Source organism: Oncorhynchus clarkii, chromosome 4 (genome assembly GCF_045791955.1).
Source record: "Oncorhynchus clarkii lewisi isolate Uvic-CL-2024 chromosome 4, UVic_Ocla_1.0, whole genome shotgun sequence".
NCBI lineage: Eukaryota > Metazoa > Chordata > Actinopteri > Salmoniformes > Salmonidae > Oncorhynchus > Oncorhynchus clarkii.
Genome location: NC_092150.1, coordinates 21,060,348 through 21,082,664, shown reverse-complemented (window position 1 = coordinate 21,082,664; position 22,317 = coordinate 21,060,348). Strand labels below are relative to the sequence as shown.

Genomic DNA, 22,317 nt, shown 5'->3' with positions numbered 1-22,317 from the left:
TAGGTCAGAAGGCGCTAAGTGTCAGAGATATAAGAGTAAGGACAACGGAAATCTGATTCTAGACAGTAACGCTGAAACAATTTCCCAGCCTCTGATCACTTGCCAACAACTTCAGGATGAGATAGGGCCAATAACAGTAACATCACTGGAAACAGAGGGGGAGAAATCCCTCTCTGCAGCATCAAGTCAGTCTGATTATTCTACTGAGAAAAGTGTATGTAGCAGCGTTCTTGTCATAGATACATCCACTCAACCTGATGCGTTGGAAGTTAAAACAACTTATCCCCGGACCAAATTTGAAATTGAACTGAAAAGCAAGTGCCTGGAAATCAGATTGTCTATGCCACAGGGAAGGGTTCCTCCGAAGAGGTTGGTAAAGAAGCTAGTCGGACCAGGTATGCGCATCCCTATACCCAGAGTGACAAATATTTTATTCATGAGAAAGGCATCCATTAAACTTCTTGAGATTAACCTGAAACAGAAGCATTTGGCAAATGCATTGGGAGCACCTACCATCTTCAGCAAGTCTATGGAACTGATCACACCCAAAGAAACTCCTCAGCCTAAGGAATTGTCAGAGGTAGAGTTTGAATTGAATTGTTCTAAGGCACTTATCAGCAAAGAAATGAGAGACATGCTAGAGTTCCACATCAAACGCAAAAAAATCCAACACCTCTGGGGTCTGCAGGAATCTCTTAATGCCCTCATACCCAAGGCACCAAAAATGGATCCCAGCAGGGTTTTCCCAAAGCCCAAGTATGACATTGAGGTAGTGACAAGTGACATGCCGTTTTTGATTGACGAACAGAAAGAGGCTTTAGAGGGCAATGTGATGAAAAAGAAAACTCACAAGAACTGGGGTTACCCAAAACTGACAATGGACTCTCTGAAGGCATTTGAGGTTCCTGAGGCCAAAAACCTGGACAAGAGACACCCTCCAGCAGCTTCCAAGGATGTCCCTGTGGAGCCGATGTCATCAACGTCCTCACAGAACTGAGTAACAAACACCAGAACAACTCCCACAGCAGTCCTGAAGGGAGAAGTGTATCTTGCGCCACAGGTTTGCTCTTAGTTTATTTTGACCCATATATCAAATAAATACCCATTTGGTTGTGTGCAATATTTTTAGGTGAGCTGGAGTAGTTTAAAGTCAACACTAGGGGGAAGACTCAGAATTTGAGCAATGCTCTGACACTGGCATACCGAGCCAGATATAACTCCGCCTCAAGCAAAATAACATTGCATCATTTCCTTGAAATCCCTGGTGATGTTTGCGCAATCGGTTAGTAGTGCATCTTATGTAATACAATATATTTTAGGACTTAAGTTGACATTCCTTTTCTGCATTCTGTTGAGCAAATGGAAAATTGCAGTATCAGATTGAGCATATGACTCGTGTGCTGAGTATTAACAGGAATTCAGTGTCCCCAGCCCCTGGATTGATAAGCAACACTGCCAGACCTCCTGGGGAAACAGTGGCAGCACTTGCAGTGAGTTGCATCACTTGCCTTGTGTATAGACAGTCATGAATCCTTAACACCTCCGACTCTGGACCAAACCAATTACATGTGACTAGGTTGATAGTAAATATTACTTAACTGCCCCCAAGCAAAGAGCATGTGTCCTTTACTCTGCGTTGTATCTGAGAGTCATTTACAGTAGAATAGAGCAAGACTTAAGCCTTGGCCAAGTGATGAACTGGCAGAGTAAAACTATGGTGATTGTGCCAGTTTACAAGTGAAAACATGTTGGAATGGTTCAGCAGTTACATCCTTGAACTGGCCCCTAGGCTTCTAACCATTCCGCAGACAAATAGCAGAATAAGTGGAGAATACTTGTTCAAAGCAATTTATTGTATTTAGAAAAAAAACAATAAAAAAATTCTGCAAGTCATGTTTCTTTGCGTGAACTGCAAAATCAGTCCCATGTTACAGTAAAGTGCTTATTTCAATTCAATGTCTCAGAAGTATGATTTGTAAAAAATAAAATAAATCCCGTTAATATTGGTCTGGGACAAGAGTTAAAAACAAGGGGCAACAACTCCGAAGAGAAGGCTTGAGTAGAGAACCACGTAGATAAACATTTACGTTACCTCCCTCGAACTGAAATATTTATACATTTGTTCCAATGTTGTTAAAATCTTAAATGCGTTCCCTGTGAGCACCATTCAAATAGTGGGGGAGTGGATTATGACTGTCCAGTTGAAGGTCTCATTTTACACATTGTTGCAAGATCATTTAGAAAGTCCAAAACTACTGCATTGGGCAAAAGTAGAAATGGTTATGACTAAGAACACACCGTAGATGTAAGTACTACATCTGCATTTCAGAGAATCACAACCCTAACAAAATAGGGAGACACTTGTCTGATAGAGAAAAAAATAAAGGCAGGCAGAAACTCAATTGAAAAGGCATTTTCACAACCCCCCAAAAATGCCTTACGCAGCTTAATGCTTTTTCTCATATTCTTGATAGCAAGTTAGTTTCCCCAAACAAAGAACAGCTGCATACACAAATTCAAGTAAGTCTTACTATAAGACATAAAACCCCAGAAACATACATTGGTAGAAAGGTTTCAAAAAGATCACAATCAGTGTCCCATGAATCAGCATAATGGGCCTTTTGACACTAAGGGAGCCATTTCTTCCAAGATTACCAAACTGCAGTGGTGGTAACACTACATGGACAGTCATGAGTTTAGTCGTTGTACTCCTTGGTGATGAGAACACGCACGTTGTCACTTGTTTTCATGACTTTTTCGCATTGGCTACAGTGTCTTGAGAACCCATCACTAATATAATTTGTCAATTTCCTAACAGCCAAACTGGTTTCCAAACAGATTGTTGCCAACACTTTCGCATTACAAAATAACATTAAAATGTCACTGGGCATTATTTAGCTCCAGATAAAACTTCCCTCACACTTTAAAAAAATGAATTTAAAAAAAAGGAACATCTGGTGTTCCACCTGAACAATTGAACAGCACCTGCATGAGGTTGACATCAAAAAATAAAAGCTTAAAAACATGTAAAAAAAAGATTTAAAAAAAGTGGCACAATTAAACATTAACATGGAGTTAAACATTAGTTAACTTTAAAGAACTCATTAATACAGCTACATGTCCTCGGAAGACTTTTCTGGAATGCTATTCCATTTAGACTTTTCCATCATCTCCGTCACCATGTTAAATGCAAATTATTTCTCCCAAAATGAGGTTTTTGCAGTTGATGCAATTTGGAATCATTCTGAGGGTGTCACATTATAGAGGTCAATAGCAGGTTAACCTCTTAACAGAGAAGCCTGATTAAACCCTGAACAAATCCAAATACATTAGCCAAGTCGGCTAAAATTAGCATTTCTAACTCTGCTAAATTAGACAGATTATTATGACAGCCATGGCATATTTTCTTTACATAGCAGTCAAATAACTTTAGATGTTTACATTAATACATCTTATGGTTTGATGACAACACTTAGTACACCATTTGGCATGGGAAGCTTTGGCATGGGGAACCAAATTTGCAATTTTCCTGCTCCATGTTTATTGAGGGTAGCATCAGGACAACAAAGATCATGTTCTGGTATCAAATGAGTTGCATGTGCCAAGAACTTTAGGTTAGTGCATAAAGCAACTTCCGCAGAGGCAGGCGCAACATTTAATTCAACCCCTATTGCATTGTAGAAATTCAGGAGGAATTCCCTGATATCAGAAAGAATAGATGAAAATTGAATGATGCATGGCGATTGGTAGTTTGGCATAATTCATGTCATCTATGAAACTGCATTGTAGCGTAATAAGGGCTGGTTATAGATACATTCTCTGGTACTAGAGGCTCATGGGCACAGCCACAACATTTTGTACTGTGGGCTTAGACCTTCCACAGAGGAGGCTCAGTTGAAGAGGAATTTATCCAAACAATGGACTGCGACAGACACTGGCAGCATTGGCTTCCAGCCTTCTGAACTCCTTCCACTGAATACCTCCACATGTAAAACCCTTCATGTTGGCCATTGCATCAGCGTGTATGCATCTGCTGATGGGACATTCAGACATGGAGAACATTCCAGATAAACTTCATTCACAGTGGATCCAGTTGTAACATGTGGAAGCAGCACAACAGGTAGTCAGTCATTTGGTGTCTGAGCTTGGTTCAACAGTTCTGCCATAGACTCAAAAGAAAAACAGCTTGAAAAGGGCCCCCCCTCAGCCTGGATGTGCCATGTATGCAGGCCCTGGCTAATGTGCTTTACAAGTGCTGCTATGGGGCAGAAGGCAGTGAAGCATTTAACAGAGTCCAAAGTGTAAACAGCAGTGTTGTACTTTTCTAATTCTCAGCGCAGCTCAAGCCATTTCTCCAACTGCCATCACATTTCAATTAATAGAGGACACATACGTGGAGCTGCACTGATCAGGAATTTTGGGGATGTGTGCATTTGGGCTGCCAGCTCTGCATCTTTGCCCTCCGAAATATACTTTAGGAGCCAGGCATGGCAGCGGTCTCTCCTGTTAAAGAGGGGGACAAGCCTGCAGTCAGTAAAAGTGTGGTCGAGTTGGGGCCAGGGCGAGGCAGGGGCCAGGCTGAGCGGTCATCTGGAGATCCGAATCAGTGGGTGCGGCTGGTCAAAGGCGGTGATTCAGGCAGATGACGTGATGACGAGGGGGGCGAGGAGCTGGCAGAGCTCAGCGGCAGAGACAGGCCCAGTCTTTAGCAGGCTCTGCCTGCGCTTGGACAGCTTGGAGTTGGATGGAGGGGAGAGGTGCATGGAAGTGGAGCAGGCTGTGATGACAGTGGGAGCCTCGTCAAGCTGCTGCTGCTCCGCCATCACAGCCTGCTCAGCCAGCTGCCGGTTCATGGCCACTGCCTTGCCAGCAAAGAACGTCAGGTCCTTGGCACTGTTCCTGAAAGGGTAGAAGGCGCAACCAAACAAAAATCTTAATGCAGAAGTTGACATTTTAGTTACACTAGTTGTACTTTCTTATAATGGAGGTGATCAGACTAGGCTACACTACACTAAAGAACATAGCCCAAATCCCTCAGGGACCCAAAGATTAACTCACCTTTGAGGTAGGATGGATGTTGGCAGTGTGTCAGAGAATCCCTAAAAAAATATATGTTTTAGCAGGTGGTTAGACAAAGGAAACCCCACCCAGTCTACCCACTGAAATGTATGTCGAATTCAAAGAGCCTGGGGGGATAGAGAGTGAGACTTACCCCCTGCACCCAGGGGTGCTGCAGAACCTGGCCGGCACTCAGGCGGTTCTTGGCATCTCTAACAAGAAGTTTGGAGATCAGGTCTTTGGCACTTGAGGAGATGTGAGCCCAGTCCTTCTCTGGAAACTCATACTTCCCTTCCTGGATACTCTCAAACAACATGTTCTAGTGATAAAGAACTTTCATTACCATCAATAAGTAAGGAAACCCAGAGCTTGAATTTCACAATTGTGCGCAAGTCAGTCTAGTTAATGTGCACCTAGGAATATGCCACTATTCCACAAACAAACAGGATACAGTTTCTGGAAAGCACACTACACAAATGAAATAATCTGGGTAAGCCAGAGGTGGCCTTGGCTTTCTTCCTTACCTGGCATGTGTGGCAGGGTTCTCCCATATCCCAGCCACAGTCGCTGCCGCAGCGGCCTACAAAGGGTGGGTAGCCACTCAACAGGATGTAGAGGATGACCCCCAGGCTCCACAGGTCACAGCGCTTGTCATAGTTTGTGGCCTCCTCACTGAAGGCCTCCACCACTTCAGGGGCCATGTACTCTGCCGAGCCACACTGCAGGAAACAGACCGAGACAGCATTGTTAGTTAGCTCTGGGCTGGGCGCCGTCAACGCCCCGAGGCTACTGCGGAGGTTAAACAGAGCCGAGTGTAATGCTGTGGGTACAACAGTGAAAAGGAAAATATGTCTATGCTGGCCAATGTCCCTGAACAAGTAATTTTTTGGACCGCAGCATTCCTCACTAGTGGGAAGGATTATCCACACTGATGGGAGTCCTTTAAGTGCCCCTGCTTTCCAAAACATCTGTTCTGTAGAAAATGTGAGGCATGGAGAACATATACAATGATCTAGGTAGGGTAGGGCAGTGAGTGATGACTAGGGCCCTGTGCGACAGCCTGTTCTTCGCACTCAAAGCTCAGTGGACTGACTGAACAGGCTATGATTGCCTGCGTAGGATGTGAAACTAGGCCCAAAAATGAGCTAGGAAAAGAACGCAGTTGCATAACGGCGACAAACAAATGACCAAATGGGGTTAATACTTTCTAAAACACGGTGAAGAGATGTGGGTCACTGCTGGTTTTTGCAGGACAGGAGAACAAAGACATTCCTTAGGAGTTGGCTTGCCCTACTCTGATCAAATTATCTTCTCTTCGGCTTACTTTCAGAGAAACTGAACAACCGCTGGGAAAATGCTGGCGTTTGAAAGATTCTAGCTTTAGTTCCACTAGGGCCAAAACTTTGTTTAACCTTTCAAGGAACTAGAGTCAAAAACACATTTCTGAACAGATTAAATATGTTGTGTTAGAATGACCAGACCACAGAAACTAAACCCAGAGCTCAGGTCAGCAGAGGTATCAAGGATGCACTTAATACTCCTGATTGGCTAGTTTTATCATGGAAAGTGCTCTGGTTGAAGGAGACCCAAGCACCCCTCTAGTAAAAAAATAAAAAATAAAACATGCTATGGAATGAGAGCCTGCTAAAGCACCAGGGCTCTGAACAGCTCAGTTTTGTGGGGTGGTTTGAAGCAGAATTGTGTTCCTTTCACTTTAAAAATATCCCATTCCTCGGTCCGAGGAGAGGGGTCTGTTTGCACACAGCTAGCCTCCTGTCAGATGAAGCAGATCCTAAGCTATAGGACTTTTGCTAGCAGACTGGAATATGTTCCGGGATTCCTCCAATGGCATTGAGTACACCACATCCCGTCTTCAACAATAAGTGCATCGATGACGTCGGTCCAACAGTGACCGGACGTACATACCCAACTAGAAGCCATGAATTACAGGCAGCAGCCGCATTGAGCTAAAGGCTAGAGCTGTCACTTTCAAGGAGCGGGACCCTAAACCAGAAGCTTATAATAAATCCCACTATGCCCTCCGACGAACCAGCAACAGGCAAAGCGTCAATACAGGACTAAGATTGAGTCGTACCACTCCGGCTGCGACACTCCAGAGGTGAAAAGTCCTGCAAACCAATTACAGACTACAAAGGAAAGTAAAGCTGAGAACTGCCCAGTGACGCAAGCCTACTGGACGAGCTAAACTTTTTCATTCTCGCTTTGAGGGAAATTACACTGAAACATGCATGAGAGCACCAGCTGTACCGGAAGACTGATCATCGCCGCAGCTGATGTTAGTAAGAGCTTTAGACAGGTCAACATTCACAAGTCCTCAGATCCTCAAAAGGTTCTACAGCTGCACCATCACTGCCTGGTATGGCAACTGCTCGGCCTCCGACCACAAGGCACTACAGAGGGTAGTGAGAATGTCCCAGTACATCACTGGGGCCAAGCTTCCTGCCATCCAGGACCTCTATACCAGGCGGTGTCAGAGGAAGGCCCCAAAACTTGTCTGACTCCAGCCACCCTAGTCAGACTGTTCTCTGCTACCACACTAAGCGGTAGCTGAGCGCAAAGTCTAGGTCCACGAGGCTTCTAAACAGCTTCCACCCCCAAGCCATAGGTCTCCTGAACAAATGACCACCCAGACTATTTGCATTGCCCACCCCCCCACCACTCTCATCATCTATGCATAGTCCCTTTAATTAACTCTACCTACATGTACATACCACCTCAACTAACCAGTGCCCCCCGCACATTGACTACTGGCACACCCCATATACACATACGTTATTTTTTTACTGCTGCTCTTTAGTTACTTCTTATTCGTATCCGTATTTTTTTTTTTTAACTGCACTGTTGGTTAGGGGCTCTTAAGTAAGCATTTCACTGTAAGGTCTACACTTATTGGGAGCGGAGTTGCTGTGCAGGAGATTGACCATCCTAAGACAAGTGACTAAAGAAAACTAAAACAAAAAAAAGGTTTGAATGACCATTTATTTTGATATCAGAACTCACCAAAATGGGCTTGCCCTGCCTAGCAACAGCATCATGGAACAAAATATATTTGTTCACCAAGGTGCTTGAGGAGTATGATAATCAAAAGAGTACTCGTGTTTCAGAGCCCCCTTCAAAAACATGGCTAAGCCCAGTAGCCAGCTTATGACTGCTCAGGGCATGACAAGGATATGGGACAGCCAAAGGGGATAAGGTGAGGGAGCTCTGCTCAACTGATTTGTAGAGCAGCAGATATACTTCATCCTGCTGGTGCAATACTATTGAATACTTCAGTCTTCGACTCTTTAATCCTTCCTGCGTTGACAGAGATGGTGGCTAATCAGCCGACATTGATTTCTGCCAACAAATCCTCACCGCAACCTGGAGCTTTCCTAACCATATGACCAGTCAACTCATAACACAGCTGCCTTTGCTTGACCGCTTAAAGAAAGAGGTCTTTCATTAGCACTTCAGCGCCTGACAAGTCAGAAAAGTTGGGAATTCCCTTTAAAGCTGCAGTAAACAGAATTCCTGCCCCATTTCCAGTTTGTTAAAATAAGTGTTAAAATTCCAGTTTCCTTAATTTCAGTTTGTGACAAAGCATTGTATAGTGTTTACAGAACCATTGTATTATATAAATCGCTATGAAATACCTTTTCATTTAACCAAAAATATTGAATTTCAGCTTGTGTACAAAATCAAAAGACAGAAAACAGGGAGCATAGAAATAGACCACAGAGCAGATCTACCGCTTCTTAGACTTGCTTTCAATGAGAATGACAAATCTATAAAACTCACAAATGTGAGTTTGGTCAGGAAGCCCAAAAAGTCACATTAAAGCTTTAAGTTGCACCACATGCCTGTATGTGTTCACTGCTGCACACAGCCTCATGCAGACCTGATTACACCACTAAATTCTCAGGAAACCACTTGAACATGATTCTCAGAAAAGAGACCATTCCCTGAAAGTAAACCCCCTTAAGGCTCAACCGCTACAAGTACAGTAACCACAACATTTCCTAAGTGTGCTTTCTATAGGACTGACCAGATAGTCGACAGGCTGTTGGCAACCGAGAATATTTGCACTTATAAATAAATCCCATCGTGCACAGGACTTGTCTGATTCATGCATGTCTCAGTGGACACTTCCATTGCAGAGGCCAAGAGGATGGCACAGTCCACTCTAAGACGCGATACTATAACCATATAATATTTCAGTATTTCTAATTATGATGCAACACAATAAATCAAATATTTTATAACAAATGTACACTCCAATGTTGGATATGTTCCCTGTCCGGTTCTGAAACAACCTTCAGTGCACTGTAAAATTGGCACCTTTCCCTGTATTGCTATGTGCATAATAGCAAAGTTAACCAGGATATTGGAATGAGAACAATTCAGAGGCAGCAATGAGAAAACAGCCCTTGCCTTACAAAAATGTTTGTTAAAACAGAATGGTAGTTATAATTGTGTTTACCTAGTTCCAAACTGGCAGACTTCCAAACTTGTTTTCTAACATAACCTCATAACACATACATGCAGCACTTGCTCCTACACCATCCTTTTTCTTGATCTCATCGTTGTTAGAATTATGATTATAATACATAATGTTATCATTAATAGGCTTTGTATAGTATCCTTGTATAACCACCATCAAGCTGTAGGCCTAAGAGCGTCCCGTTTAGTCTTAATACCTTAACTTAGTTAGACCCGTTTTTCAATATATAGGCTACTGAATCAATCATTTACACTTTGAAATGCAATCACATTTTTTATAAATTAAACAAAAGTTTGCCTAAAATAGTCTAAACAATAAACCGCAATTCAAGAATGCATGAAACTGTTTAGTCTACTGTAATAAAGGCTTTATACATTTATTAGAACAGACTGGCACACTAGTATTTAAGTTGTTCCAAATGGTCAGGAAAAAAAATATTGTAATCTAACAGCAACTGTTTGGCACAACGCTCACAACACTTCAGCCTTTACCCTCCTTTTCCCCTTAACTCCAGTAGTTTCCACAATAAGTAAAATGTCATCCACACATCGGACTTCTTTAAAAATGTGCCAGTCACAGGCTCTCATTTTATTTAACAGTGACCATCAAGCGGCAGTCATTTGTGTCTTAATTATTTAATCAGTGTGCTTAAAGCATCAGATAAGCTCAGTGCATATGTAGTTAACACAGAAAAATACATTTAAACATTTCGACCAATCGATTGGTGGAAAGAACAGGACGGCTTTTGGTTGACCAAGGTTGTTTTTTTTGTGTAAATACTATGAAACATTGGGGAATAACACTAAGTGTGGGGATGTGGGGAAATGTATGTCAGGAAAGAAAATCAGATAAGAATGGCCTGAACAGAGACTAGGAAAAACAAGGGAGAGGCGCATGAGCAGTGCTGGGTACACACACCACTCCCCCGCACTCTTTCTCTAACCCTGGCTCAGCCAATCAAAGCACAGTTGCTAGTAGGCACAAGGGCAATTTATCTGGAACAACCGTTAGACATGAGGCTTTTGTGTTATGAATACAAAGAGAAATGCAGGCTTGCACACATGTGGTGAGAAAGTGGGTAGAGATTACAGTGCAAGCAAGAGCAGAGAGCAGAGGGTGGGCGGCAATGTTATTTCAGTTTCTGCATGTTACAGCTCAAGTGCTACCAGGGGAATGTAGCAGAAGATCAGTGACAGGAGACATGGTCTCTTTCCGATTACTGTTAAAATAAGCTTCTCATTCAACCACTTCCACATACTGTAGCATGGTTTGGCCTCGCGGTCTGCGCAAACGTGCAATCTGTTCCCCGTAGCCTTGCCTCAAGGATATTATATCTAGTTCTTCACAGGCATGACAAAATATCTTTATTCAAAGATGTCCATCAGTCTGACCCAGGGCCAGGTCAATCTCTCTCATAACAAAGACCAGTCTGAAACCAGAGGGGGGGGGGGGGGGGGGGGGGTGCAGACAAGGCTATCCTCAGACTGCCCTGAGAGCTGAGACCCAAGATCACAGAGGAGACCACTCAGCACTTACACCACCTTGTGTCTGTCTCCAATATGGGCCAAACTATAATTCCCACAAATAGTCAACAGCCTGCCAACAGGCTACCCAAGCTAGGTCAGGTTACAATGAAAACACCCCCACATTTCCCTCTAACTAGCCTGGTTATCTGGGTCACCTGCTCACATCCATCTCCCTCTGACAGGAGAGGCACAGAATGGGATCGTTGCCCTTTACATTTGAAGAATTCCAGTAACATTGTGCCAGTTTAAAGGCAGTTTTTATTTTTAATTAAACTTTGGCTTAACCCATCATGGCCTAGCCCCATGTGCCTCACCATTTCCACTGATAAGTAGCAGGATGTGGACATTAAACTTTCAGGAATCTCAATGGCGCTGATAAGTGCTTCTCAGATACCTAAGCATAGGAGCTGCCAGATAGGAGAGCGTGCCAAAGGTGTGTGTGTGTTTATACACGGGCTGAGAGTCAATCCCCATTATTACAATGAAACCAGCCGACAGTTAACTTTGTCCCTGGCCTTAGATACCAGCACACCTTCTCCCTGGTTCCCAATGAGAGGGCTTCCTGCAAGTGACACCACCTGGGCTTGTCCAATACCGTACAGGCAAGCCAATCTACATAGGGAGCAGAATTGTAAAACCACCCTGCCTCAGACAAAGGCACAAGAAAGCCCTCACTGGGGCTTTGCTGTACCATGTCCTAATAGTCACACCACCTCTGCTTTCCATAGAATTTCAGTTTCCTGCCCACAGGCCTATTTACATGGAGTCAAAACTAGACTGGCTGAACAGTGTAGTAGACAGACTTACTGGAGTGAGGAGCTCTGGGGTGGAGATGGGAGAGCTGTCGCTGTTTAGCTTGATCCCACTACCCAGGTCAAAGTCACAGATTTTCACAGGTGAGATCTACAAAGGAAGGGAAATGGGCACGTTTTAGAAATGTTACAAAACAATACTGTTTCTCAAAATATTTGACCAGGGTGCTGGTTGTGGTCTACAGCTCCATTGAGTGATGGCAGAAGGCGATTTATGGCCAATCAAACTGGGTGGATTGAGCCCTGAATGCTGATTGGCTGACAGCCATAGTATTCAGACCATATACCACAGTATGACCAAAGTTATTTTTACTGCTCTAATTACATTGGAAAACAGTTTATAGCAGTAAGGCACCTCGGGGGTTTGTGATATATGGCCAATATACCACAGCTAAGGGCTGGGTACAGGCACTCTGCATTGTGCCAGACATTAAGAACAGCCATTATCCGTGGTATATTGGCCATATAACACACACACACACACACACACACCCCCCCCCCCCCCCCCGGCCTTATTGCGTACTCATACTTCCAGATTAGAGTGGCCAATACGCCAGTGGCTACAGATATATACAAATCAGACACCTGTAAATGGAAACGTACTTTGTCCGCATGCTCACATAAGATGTTCTCCGGCTTCAGATCTCTATGTGCCATTCCTGTAAAAATGAAACAGTCATTCTGATGCATGCATAATTAGGCAATAGACAGAAGGGGGGGGGGTTTAGCATGTGTCAAATGACCAGCCTGGGTCACTGCTAGGGATCACATGGGAACCATGGCTTTGACTTAACAGCCCAGGTGTTGAGTGTTGAGGGAACACGCGAGACCTTTGAACCATTTGTGATTCTACCCAGAAGTAGATTAGTGGGCCGAGCCTTTTATCTGCCGAAACCAGATCAGCTAGAGTTGCATTGTAAAGCCCTTATGATAAATGCCAGCGCCCTTCCCAGTCCCCATATGAAACCCCATCCCTTGGCCTGCCAAGCAAGCCCTGGTCTGTGGCTCAACCTGGTTGTAGCAGACTTACCTTTGTTATGCAGGAAATCCAGAGCGCTGGCGATGTCCTGCACCACAACGCAGGCTTCCTGCTCACTGAAGTGTAGTCTCCTGTGGATGTGAGCCAGGACTGTACCTGCAGGTTAACGCCACACTTGTTACCCTGCTCAACCCTATCACATTGGTGTGTATTAAAAGTGCCTGTATTAAGATTAGGGTTGCTTAATTCCTGTAACTTTCAATAAATTCCAAGGTTTTCCAGAAATCCTGGTTGCATGATACCAGATTTCCTCCTCATTCCAGGAATCCTCTAACCGGGATTTCTGGAAAACCAGGGAATTTATAGAAAGCTGCAGGAATTTCCACCCTAATTAAGACGCACTAAGAAATTCAATATGAGAAGCATGCAGAAGGAAGTGGTGCATATTACTTTTAAAGCCTTTAAACCCTGTTAGAAGCACTCACCCCCTCTCAGCATTTCAAACACCAAGTAAAACTTGTCTTCCTCCTCAAAGAACTCCACCAGCTCCAGGATGTTTCTGCAGTGAAGGACAGGACACTGGTCAAAACTAATCACACGACAGTCATTACTTAAAAAGATTCTTCAGTCAAGGAATTTAATTGAATAACTATAAAGACTTTGCTCAGGGCATTGCTCATTTACAGTGCCATGAAGGTGTAATGAGGTAAGCTGCTTTCCACTATAATATATTATTCAGAGGTCCCTGTGGTTGGGCGTCTAAGTAGTAATCTTACCTGTGACCCTGGCACTGGTACAGCATCTCCACCTCCCTGAAGACGCGACTGCGGCTGTGACTGGGTCTCTTCTCAATGATCTGGAATGGAGAAGTCTGGGTTAAGGGCCACTGGGGTAACAATCACACATGCATAAAATCCTATTCATATACTGTGTAAGGACTGGAAATATACCATTGAGCCCTTAGGTTCACCTTTCTCACCTTCCAACCTTTAGGCACAGTTAGGATGAAGGGTTAACCTACTTCTGGGGTCTGCCAAGTGCCTACCCACCCAGAGAGCCAACGGGTGGAGAATCAAGGCCCCACACCTCTAAATATTGTATACCATATTCCAACCTTCCATGCTTGTGCCGTGAAATTACAAGGCAAAGGGTTCCCAAAGACTTGTATTGACAATAGAGCAACGACTAAATATAGTTATAGTGCTGCTGTGGGTTGCTGCCTGGCAGCCCAGCTTGTTGCACAGCCAAGGGAGACTGCTGACACCAAAAGCAAAGGCCTGAATTTTCCAGCCACCCCCTCATTGTCTGAGGGTGTACGTGACGCTCTTCCTGCTAGATGGATTAGGGCTGCCATTGAACCCCACCGGGTCAGAGCACAATGACTGACTGTCTAGGATTAGGGGCCTGTGTGTCTCCAAAGCCTAGGGACTATTTTAAAAAGAGTCCGCACCCAACCAGTGACTTTCTCCTGATCACAACCTCCAACGAGTAGCCTACATGTAGCAGAGCAGACACCAGTATCGATTAACTGATAATGGAAAAATTGACAGCTAAATGAAGAGCTAACGCTGTGGGGGTGAGCGCCCTTTGTCCTTGGAGGGTTGTGGGGGTTTTACTGTCCTGTTGCAAACAGTCACCAATCACCTCCAGGGGCTATAAATCCCCACAGCTTTAGGAGGGCCCCATTGAGTCATACTGCAGGTTTGTAAATCAGATGCATGAACGCCCAGGAGCACTCCTTATGCAGGACCCGAGGACGCAGCTAGCCAGGCAGGCCCCTTTGGGATTGTTTTCCTGCAGCTTTGGATTTTGTTGGGATTGCAACACCAGGAGCCCCAGCCCCCCATCCAGCTGTCGAGAGGGGGAGGGGTGGCTGGCAAGGACATCTGGGCAGTTGAAGTCCCCGCCTAGACCTCAAGTCCTTGGTTCTCCCACACCCCTCCCCATAGAATCCTCCTCAAAGGATTCCTCTATAGTAAACTATTTAACACCAGTATGTTTATTAGAAAGGGAACAAATACCATTAATATACTGGATGCAAAATAACAGTCTTGCAGCAGTATACAAGGAATCCATACCAAATATGGAACAAACTAAATCTTACAACACTTCTGCAAAGTGAAAAACTGTCAAAATTGAATTTCGCAACATTTACTTGCTCAATGCAAAAGAGAGAAAAAGCAGCAAGGCACAGGAATCCAAAACATTTTCAATCTGCATCCCTTTATGTAAAAAAAAAAAAGAATTAAAAAAAATTCTAGAGGAAAGAAAAAAAAAAAAAGAAAAAAAAAAAAAAGTGTAAACACCCTAGGTCATAACCCTCAACATGTTTTGGCACTTCTGCCAGTACACAATGTTCTCACCACTAGGAGCCTGGCTGACGAATGAGAGCAAAGAGGGGGGGGTGGTGGATGTAGCCTTCCGCTGGCTCAGATTGGCTGGCAGAGTCAGAAAAACACTGGGGAAGTTTCTGTGCTAGCAGTAGCTAGGCCCCCAGTGTCCATAAAACCACAGCAGAAGCACAACACTGAGTGAGAGCCTCAGACATCCGTTTCAAAGGGCTGAACAGAACAAACATGACGACATCTGTCTAGGGAATTGAACAATGTCCCAAACAAGTACATTTCCAAGAGTACATGCTACAAATTTAGATGCCGGAGAGGACATTGATGATTCAGGGTCATTAAATTGATTCAGGGTTTACATTTCCATAGCAATTCCTCCCAGTGGGGCTAATGATCAGGTGACCATGTGCAGTTATCTTCATATTGATCACATGCCAAAGCAGCAAGGAAGTGAAATGTAAGATGACAGCAGTCACAGGCCCTTGTCAGGAGCGTGACACACTTCAAACATTATCCTCTGAGGGACGCAATATCCTGGGAGAGCTTTCAACCATTCCTAAAAAAAACATCCTCATCCACAAATTTGAAACAAACCACTCAAGACAATAACATGTTCAGGCACAAATTATATTGGGGTTCCTTTTTAGAGAACTTGTGCAGCATGAGAAACATCTTACCTTGACAGCATATTCTTTATTGGTGATGAGGTTGATGCAGGTCTGTACTCTTGCATAAGCCCCCTCTCCAAGTACCTCTGACTGCAGGCTGTAGACATCTGGTGGGACAAATTTATATTTAAAAAAATTCACCAGATAGATTAAATATGTTGTACCATAACCTAGAGAATCTGTCCTTTAGATGAGATAAGAAAATGACTCACCCTCAAATCGGCCAGAGAAGCTGTCAGTTGCCCTGCAACGCTTTTTCTTCTTATTTCTCTTCTTGGCATCAGGGATGTCAATAGGCTTGCTGGAGGTAATATCTACACAATCAGAAACATCTGTATGAATACTAGGGTGCTACTTAACATAGGAAATGCTACTACTGAGTTGGTGTCCCAGGATGCTGACATTGGCCTCTTGTAAGTGATTAGTAAAAACAAAACAAAAAAGGAACACTTACCATGTCTATTTGACAAATCAAAATTGAAGTCTGAATTAAGGAGGGAACCATTTGTGAATTCATCACCCGCAAAGGGATTTGGGCCCTAGATGAGAACACATGTGAATTTCAACTAATAACAGTTCAGCATTCAAAATGACCCATAAGACTGTGATCAAATGATCAACCCATTAGCTACAGTGGCCATGGTCTCATGGCATCCACTACAATATTGGAATCAATTTAAGAATTTCACAGCTGATACGGTGTCCAGTGAAATTATGTGCACTGCCCACTTGTACCAAGGCTTCATATCCAATAACAGCATTTGAACCAAATTTCACTCAATTGTCCAAGTAGACCCGTTCCCTAGACAACTCAGTCATTACCCATATTTGCACTTGTGAAGACTGACCATTGGTGGCAAGGACACACGTTTGTCACCCAAATGTGAAGATATCCTTCTATATTTAATGACGTCTGTGGTTACATACTGCAAGATGCAGCCTAGTCCCACTTCTCCATCTTGTAACCAACGCAACCTAATAGAAACAGTAACGTTAACTAACCTTGAAAGACCGATGGAATCCAGTGACTTCGGTGATCTTATTTTGCACCATTTTGCATCGATTAAAGATTATTATGAAGGACTGATGGCGGCTGCAGCATGTAAGTACTATCAAATTGTACTCTCTCCCGAAACAAAATGTTTCTTCAGAGACTGAAGCAAATGATCCCTGCGTTCTGGTCAAGATGATGCAGGGCTTAACCGGAGCACTGTTAAAAACATGTATAGCATAACGTTAGACAACAATCGGGAATAGTGGTCAATAATAGCCTAAACCATAGATCAAGATAGATATGCGGTGAAACATATTAAGAATACTTAGATAGTTCACAAGTATCGCAGCATGGCCGGTTGTCTGACATTAAAAACACGCTAAATGAACACTAGTCAGACTAGAAGAAAACACTGCACACTGGACACTGCTGGATCACTGCACAGTAACACGAATACGCAGTTAGTCAACTAGCTAGCTAAAATCAATCAATTACATCAATATCCTACCCATAATAAAATACTAACGTCACCTGACAAAAAAAAATAAGCGTGAAACAATATGGTATGACATTTTAAGTCAATTAATCGACTTGGCTAGACAGATAGCTAACGTTAACTGTTACTGTAGCTATGCTAACGCTGTCAATAAACCACCGCCAGAAGCATTCATTCCGCTTAACGCCGAACAGAAAGGACGTCAAGCAAAAGTAACTAGCCTCTTATCGACAAACTACGTTTAACTTACCCTCTTGTCTTTTTTCAGAGCTCCAGCGTAAACACGGTTGTTTGACACACTGCTTTTGTTAAAGCCGCAGCGATGGTCGAGGATTTGCCAGATCGTGAGCGTGTAGAAGGTGGAACGAAATGCAGCCCAACAAGTATTTATAATCTCACGATTGTCTCCGCCCATTTCTCGAATAATCCAGTCATTTTAGTACTCGCCCCCGAAACACAGCAACAGACAGTTTATCATATGGGCTGGGGTGACGTGTGTATTTTACAGGTCTGATTCAAATTCAGTACATATAGCTTCCGTCTTTCCTAACACCGTCTCGTCTCCTTCACCCTTCACAGATCTGATATTACTAGTTATATGAAATCTGAGTGATTGGTTTTAGGAGAAGGGATAGGGGACAGAAATGGAACTGGGCGAGAGTGGATTGCTTTCATTTTTTACGTTTTAGTAATTTAGCAGACACTTATCCAGAGCAATGTACAGTACATTATTCTTACAATAGCTAGGTGGGACAACCACACATCACAAGTATAGTAAGTACTCATTTCCTCAATAAAGTAGTTATCAGAAAAGTCAGAGCTAGGAGAGTTCAAGTGCAAGTGTTGTTTAGGAACGTTTTTAAATTTTTGGTGAGGAGTGGGATTATTGCATTGGGAAACATCCCACATCTATTTCTATGAGCACAATAACTGTTCATGACAAAAACTGTTCACACCCATCATGTTTATTTCCTGCAATTCTACACATTTTGTCACAGGTGCAGAGAAAGTTTAGCAGTTTCAAAGTAAATTTTCTTGCAATTCTATACATTTTGCCATGTCCAATGTGTATTCATGTGATATTTGTCTTCATCAAGTACAATGCTATCTTGAGAGTCGTGATTTAGCATCGACACATTTCAGAAACTGCTGAGTTGATACACAGCCAATCAATGTTCTCTCACAGCAGTGATAATGAAATAACTCTCTCTGAGGATTTTCAAATGTGTTATCTTCCCTGTTGCTTAAAGAGCAAGTTAAGCCCAAGCAACATTGACACAATGAGTAAAATAGTGATTCCATTTATTTTGGTCATGTGCAATGGATTGCTGTCTCACAATGTTTAAAACAAGCTTGAGCAAGTTCTAAAAATTGATCATACATATACAACACTAAAAATATTTGATATGTTCAAATTCAATGGTTGTGCAAAATATGTTGAATTATTGCCATGACCCATACTTGTAGGTCATGCTCTTTCTATTGTTTACCTATTTGTTACCAACTGTAAAGTTGCCATGAGAAGCATGCTTTGTGCTAGTTTTCTTGTAGGGCTTGTGTAATGGGACATTTAAGATGAATGAAGTTCATATTCAGTTAATTGATTATTAGCACATTGTAATATACTTTTTCTTTCTGTAATACACATGATTCTGTTTGTGCAAGGTTGATGGTCACTAGACTTGAATGTTATGGACAGTTCTATCTGCTGATGGTGTTGGCGCCAGTCTAAAGGTGCCAGTTCTGAGGACACACGGGTTATTATTGTATTCTGTGAGACTGTGGTTCACTTCCTTGTGTTATGTCTTTTGTTATGTTTACAGAATGTGTGTGATATAATGGCCTGCTCAGAGATGGCTCGTTAGACATTTTTCTATGCTCCCATGCTGGAGGTTGTCTCCCTGTTGCAACTTGTATTAAAACAGGTTGATTTTTGTTTGACTTTACCAAAGACGGCTCTCCTTTTTGTTTCACCTGGAAATTCCCTTTACAGCTTCTTCATGAGGGGAGGAACATCTTGTGTGACTGTGTTCTCTCTCCTTTCCTCTCCCTGGGCCCTCAGTGTATTTTGCCCCATAAACGTTGGCCTTAAACTGCAGCGAACATTACGCAAAAGGCTGTGCTGCTACTCAATAGGGCCAGGACCACATGACACAAACCCAAGTTAGGTTGGAAAACAAACCATGGGGCTGAGGAGGGACACTGTTTATACAGGGTAACAGTAGCAGCCTCATTCCTGAATAAGTTTCAAAATCAATAACTACATCCTAGTGTAGGTAGTCTTTTAGAGGGGATATTTCTGCCTGTTCACAGATTGGCTGAGTTCAGGAGGTGTGGCTTACAGGATGACAATAACAATGGATTGCATTTATATAGCACTTTGTGTTCTACAGTCATACAAATTATTTTGGTATTTATTAGGATCCCCATTAGCCGTTGCAAAAGCATCAGCTACTCTTCCTGGGGTCCACATGAAACATGACATAATACATAATACAGAACATTATTAGTCAGACTGAAATACATACATTCAAAACATCACACATAGCCTACATATCACTACATACATATACTATTTAGTTCTAATATATAATAAAGTGCAAATTACAATACAATATATATAAAATGTCTGTCTCTTTACAGTCCCCTTTGTGCACTAAGGTGTTCTTTTATCAGTTTTTTAAAACTTGTTTTATTGCTAGCTTGAGTTACCTGGGGTGGCAGAGAGTTCCACATAGTCATAGCTCGATTTAATTCTGTGCGTTTCCCAGCCTCTGTTCTGGACCTCGCAACTGGAAGGTCTCTTCACAGTGCCATGTTTTGTGTTGTACCAATTAGTGTCCGAACTGTGTGTCAACTGCTTGAACAGACAGTTTGGTACTTTCAACACATCAATACCTTGCACAAATACCAATAGTGATGCAGTCAATCTCTCCTCAACTTTGAGCCAGGAGAGACTGACATGCATGTTACTGACACTTTCCCTTTGTGTACATTTAAGTGCGATACTTGCTGCTTTGTTCTAGACCAACTTCAATTTACCTATGTAAATCCAGGTGCAACAAAACTAGGTCCTATATTACCTGTCTGGACGACTGAGATGTCCAGAAGGCAGAGCAGCGCCATATTACGAACAGAACTCTTCCCATTTTAGCAACCATTGAGTCTAAAAGTTTTGACCTTGGCAGCTTGCTACTGTATCTAGGGTTACACCCAGCAGTTTAGTCTCCTCAACTTGTTCAATAACCACATTATTCAATAATAGATCTAAATGAGGTTTAGCATTGAGCGAGTGATTTGTCCCAAAAATTATGCTTTTCATTTTTGTAGATATTTAGCACCAGCCTATTGCTAGTTACCCATTCTAAAACTGACTGGAGCTCTGTGTTAAGTGTCTCAATTATTTATTTTACTGTTGCAGCGAACATGTATACTGAAGAGTCATCTGTAAAAACAGAAAACAATAATGGCCCTAGCCAGCTGCCATGCGGTACACCACACTCAACTGAATTTGCATGAGAGGCTTCCATTTATGAAAACCCTCTGAGATCTATTAGATAGGTATCTCTCAATCCATTTTAAAGGCAGAGGATGCAAATCCATAACACCTATGTTTTTTCAGCAATGCGTAATGATCAATGACATCAACAGCTGCACTGAATTGTAACAAAACAGCCCCCACAATCTTCTATCAGTCATTTGTGTCCAGTGCCGAGCATGTTGAGTGCCCTTCCCTATAAGCATGTTGAAAGTCTGTTCTTATTTTGTTTTCTGTAAAATAACTTTGTATTTGATCAAACACAGTTTTTTCCAAAAGTTTGCTAAGCACTTGTAACAGGCTAATCATTCCCTCCCAATCACCTGAGTGATGTATGACTGACATGAATCAGAACGCTCACTATACATTAACATCCAGCTGTCTGTACACTGACACTGTTTTTAATGTGTAGTAGCTCACAACATAGTGACATAACTAATTAATTTAAATAACATACTTGCAGTAAGTACTTACATCATATAGACCTACAACTACAGTAATAACTGTGGAGGAATTAAAACCAAAACAAACATGTAAGTGTGTCTCTTGTGTTTTGTTCAGGGGGGTCTACAAGTCCACTAATGTATGTGTGTATGTATCGTGGGTGTGGGACAGCACTGTTTATTGAAACGAACTACACGTTTTAAGCTAAATCATGTTATAAGTTGTAGGTACCAGAGACAACACATGATACAGCCTGCCGACCCAATACCCTCTCCACGAAATTCCCACCAGGGAAATGTACAATTGCTCAAATGTGCACTGAATGGGTATATTATTGGTCAGCCCACCCCATATCAGGGATCATCAACTAGATTAAGCCGCAAGCCGATTTTTGGCAGATGGTCAGAGGTCCGGAACGTAATTACAAATAATTTGTAGACAGCGAATTGACCACAAGAAGATCATACAGATATACTATTTGACTAAAACCTAATAATTCAAAACCTTGCATACATTTGTATACGATCACACAAATTATATTTTATTGGTCACATACACATGTAGCAGATGTTATTGCGGGTGTAGTGAAATGCTTGTAAGAAATATAGGAGCTAGAAGCAGAGCTGCTCTATCTGTCGACGCCATCTTGCACATGTGCAGTTGAAGTCGGAAGTTTACATACACCTTAGCCAAAAAAATTTAAGCTCAGAAGTTTACATACACTGAATTAGTATTTGGTAGCATTGCCTTTAAATTGTTTAACTTGGGTCAAATGTTTTGGGTAGCTTTCCACAAGCTTCCCACAATAAGTTGGGTGAATTTTGGCGCATTCCTCCTGACAGAGCTGGCGTAAGTGAGTCAGGTTTGCAGGCCTCCTTGCTCGCACACCTTTTTTCAGTTCGGCAAACAAATTTTCTATGGGATTGAGGTTAGGACTTTGTGATGGCCACTCCAAT

The 22,317-nt window shown here is 42.6% G+C and overlaps 1 protein-coding gene across 1 annotated transcript; it reads right to left on the bottom strand.

The window, feature by feature from the left end:
• Window positions 1–1,832: 1,832 nt before the first annotated feature.
• On the bottom strand, window positions 1,833–17,784 carry LOC139406583 (MAP kinase-interacting serine/threonine-protein kinase 2-like). Its single transcript, XM_071149322.1, has 14 exons — window positions 17,630–17,784; window positions 16,892–17,099; window positions 16,344–16,428; window positions 16,102–16,203; window positions 15,899–15,996; window positions 13,653–13,732; window positions 13,362–13,435; window positions 12,928–13,032; window positions 12,501–12,556; window positions 11,893–11,988; window positions 5,583–5,777; window positions 5,213–5,377; window positions 5,059–5,099; window positions 1,833–4,899 (listed from the first exon to the last, which is right to left on the bottom strand). The coding sequence occupies exons 2-14, from the start codon at window positions 16,940–16,942 to the stop codon at window positions 4,635–4,637; spliced, it is 1,413 nt and encodes a 470-aa protein (XP_071005423.1). The 5' UTR covers window positions 16,943–17,099; window positions 17,630–17,784; the 3' UTR covers window positions 1,833–4,634.
• Window positions 17,785–22,317: the final 4,533 nt, after the last annotated feature.

Bases quoted from the DNA above. Each gene is read 5' to 3' on its own strand.
- LOC139406583 (XM_071149322.1), bottom strand. From the start codon at position 16,942: ATGGTGCAAAATAAGATCACCGAAGTCACTGGATTCCATCGGTCTTTC. The intron at 15,997-16,101 runs GTGAGTCATTTT...TTGTCCCACCAG, and splicing joins CTTCTCTGGCCGATTTGAGG to ATGTCTACAGCCTGCAGTCA. The intron at 13,436-13,652 runs GTAAGATTACTA...CCTTCACTGCAG, and splicing joins TACCAGTGCCAGGGTCACAG to AAACATCCTGGAGCTGGTGG.